This window comes from Penaeus japonicus, unplaced genomic scaffold, assembly GCF_977035675.1.
Source record: "Penaeus japonicus unplaced genomic scaffold, GWHDUDI00000001_assembly GWHDUDI00000007, whole genome shotgun sequence".
Classification (NCBI taxonomy): domain Eukaryota; kingdom Metazoa; phylum Arthropoda; class Malacostraca; order Decapoda; family Penaeidae; genus Penaeus; species Penaeus japonicus.
The window spans coordinates 37,659,445-37,661,944 of NW_028234409.1; the positions used below are offsets into that span (position 1 = coordinate 37,659,445).

The 2,500-nt window shown below is 41.0% G+C and overlaps 1 protein-coding gene across 3 annotated transcripts in view; it reads right to left on the reverse strand.

Annotated features, from left to right (window-relative positions):
• The window catches only part of LOC122264010 (adhesion molecule nephrin), a 121,048-nt gene that overhangs the window by 22,525 nt on the left and 96,023 nt on the right, over positions 1–2,500 (reverse strand). For all 3 annotated transcript variants that reach the window (XM_086538289.1, XM_086538290.1, XM_043032632.2), the window contains 2 exons: positions 2,370–2,474; positions 1,994–2,202 (listed from right to left, as the gene is read on the reverse strand). In XM_086538289.1, coding sequence (XP_086394415.1) covers positions 1,994–2,202; positions 2,370–2,418 — 258 coding nt within the window. In that variant the 5' untranslated portion in view covers positions 2,419–2,474. The remainder of the gene's footprint in view (positions 1–1,993; positions 2,203–2,369; positions 2,475–2,500) is intronic.

The window sequence follows — 2,500 nt, forward strand, 5'->3', positions numbered from 1 at the left end:
ATCCATCTGTCTAGCGATCTAATTATCTATCTATCTATCCTTCTATCTGTCCATCTATCTGTCCATCTATCTATTCATCTATCTGCGTATCTATCTATTGATTTATCTATCCATCTATATATCCGCCTATCCATCCCTCCATCCATCCATTCATTCATTCATTCATTCATTCATATATCAATTCATCCATCCATCCATCCATCCATCAATCTATCCATCCATCCATCCATCCATCCATCCATTCATTCATCCATTCATCCATCCATATATCCATTCATCCATCCATCCATCCATCCATCCATCCCTCCATCCCACATCCATCAATCTATCCATCCATCCATCCATCCATCCATTCATTCATCCATCCATCTATCTATCCGTCTATCTATCCCTTTATTCATCTATCCATCTATCCATCCATCTATCCATCTATTTATCAATCCATCTATCCAGTTATCTATCGATTTATTTACTTATCTACCCATCAATTTATCTATCTATCTATCGATATGCCTATTTATCTATCTATATACCTTTCTATCCATCCATCCATCTGTCCTTATTTCCATATAAAGAAAAAGGACCTAGTAAACACGCCGAATAAAATCGACGAGGGCTGCATTCGGGTGTCGGGGAGCTCGCGCAGTGCCAGTACTAATGTTTATAATTACTTTCCGTATTTGGATATTCTGCGAAATCCTCGGAAAATTATCCACTACTTATTGATATTCGAATAAACTGATATTACGACAGAACAGATTAATTAATTCACATTCGAGGCTATTACCTTTCTGCTCAATTATGTGCTTATTAGGAAGGGTCGAGTGTGATCATTACATAGGGAGACAACATCCCATTAAGACTGGACAGCAGTATACAGTTAATATCCTACCGTGTCAACATAAACATGGTCTCATCCATATTATCCGCTCTGTTAGATATTTTTGGAAGTATCTTTGCCACATTTCTTCCTCTTCCCATTTTGTATTTAAAATCCGACAATCGGTAAAATAAAATTCAAAATAGAAAATTGTATTTCATTCCTGTCACGTTTTATCAGACGATATAAAACACCAAACTATTTTTAATTTCAGTGTAGCCTCTGCCTGCACTCTCTCCTGATATTCAGTCTTTCCAAGTTTATTATTCAAGCAAACTGCAGAATACTATATTTTGCAAACATCCTCTCTCTTACACTCGCACCAGATATTTATAAACAAAACAGAACACATACTTTTTGCTAACACCGCTCCATGTTTAGCAAAGTATATGGTAACTGGCTTGAATGCTCGAAGTAAATCATCAGTCAGCGACGTATGTATTGTCATCCGTTCGCTTTGATTCAAAGCAGAAAAAAAAGAATTTCTTAAGGCAGAAGAGCGCCCACCATTCCATACATTTTTTTTTTTTTTTTTTTTTTTTGGGGGGGAGGGGGACGTCCACCTATGACACAACTGCACACACGCCTGACCGCAGCACAAAACACACTTCATGTAAACCACAATATAAAACCTGGACTGCATACATAACGCTGCAACAAAGGCTGCACGCAACATCAAAACATTCAACAGCCAAGCACACACAACACTTCCCAACAAAGCGACATGCGCCTCACTTCAAGTGGACGTGGAAAAACGTTACTCTTCGAGGCTGAGAGCGAACCGTCTCGAAACGCTTTTCGAAAAGACTTCTTCATGCAGCGACACGGTGGGAATGGGGGGGGGGGGTAATGCCCTTGTGTGCAGCCCATGTTTGTGCATCGGACAAGGCAGCGCGGGTATGCGTTCAAAGGTGTAAACATGCATATACACACACATACATATATACATATGTAGAAACAAACACATATATAAATATGAATATATATATATACATATATAAATATATATATATATACATATATATACATATCATATATATACATATATATATATATATATATATATATATATATATATATATATATATATATATATATAAATGAGCCACTCACGTCGACGCTGATGCCTGGCGTGTCGTAGACGGCCTTCGGCGGGTCGTTCTTGGAGATGAAGGTGTAGAACATCTTGTCGTCCTTCCACCAGGTGAGCGAGTAGAGCTCGTCGCCGTTCAGCTCGAAGTTGCAGGTGAGGCGCACGGTGTCTCCGCTGCGGGCCGTCCGCGGCACGAAGATGCTGGTGATCTGCAGCGCCGAGACCCCGGCTGGGGGCGAAAGGGGGTCTTAGCCCTGTGTCGTTCAGGAAGAGGGAAAGGAATGCTCATTGATTATACCAATAACCGGCCGCCAAAGGCAGTCCTTCACACTCTAGCTCCGAGGGTCTTACTAGACCCCCGTCATTTGCTCAGCTGGTTTGCGTGGAATAACTTACAGAGAGAACAAAAAAGGAGGAAGTACATCCAGACTCCAAAGCCTCCCATTGGTCTTTACAGATGGGTTGACCAATCACAGTCCACAGCTGCACTGCGGCAAGACTCTGCGAAAAGAAAGGAATGGCCGCGG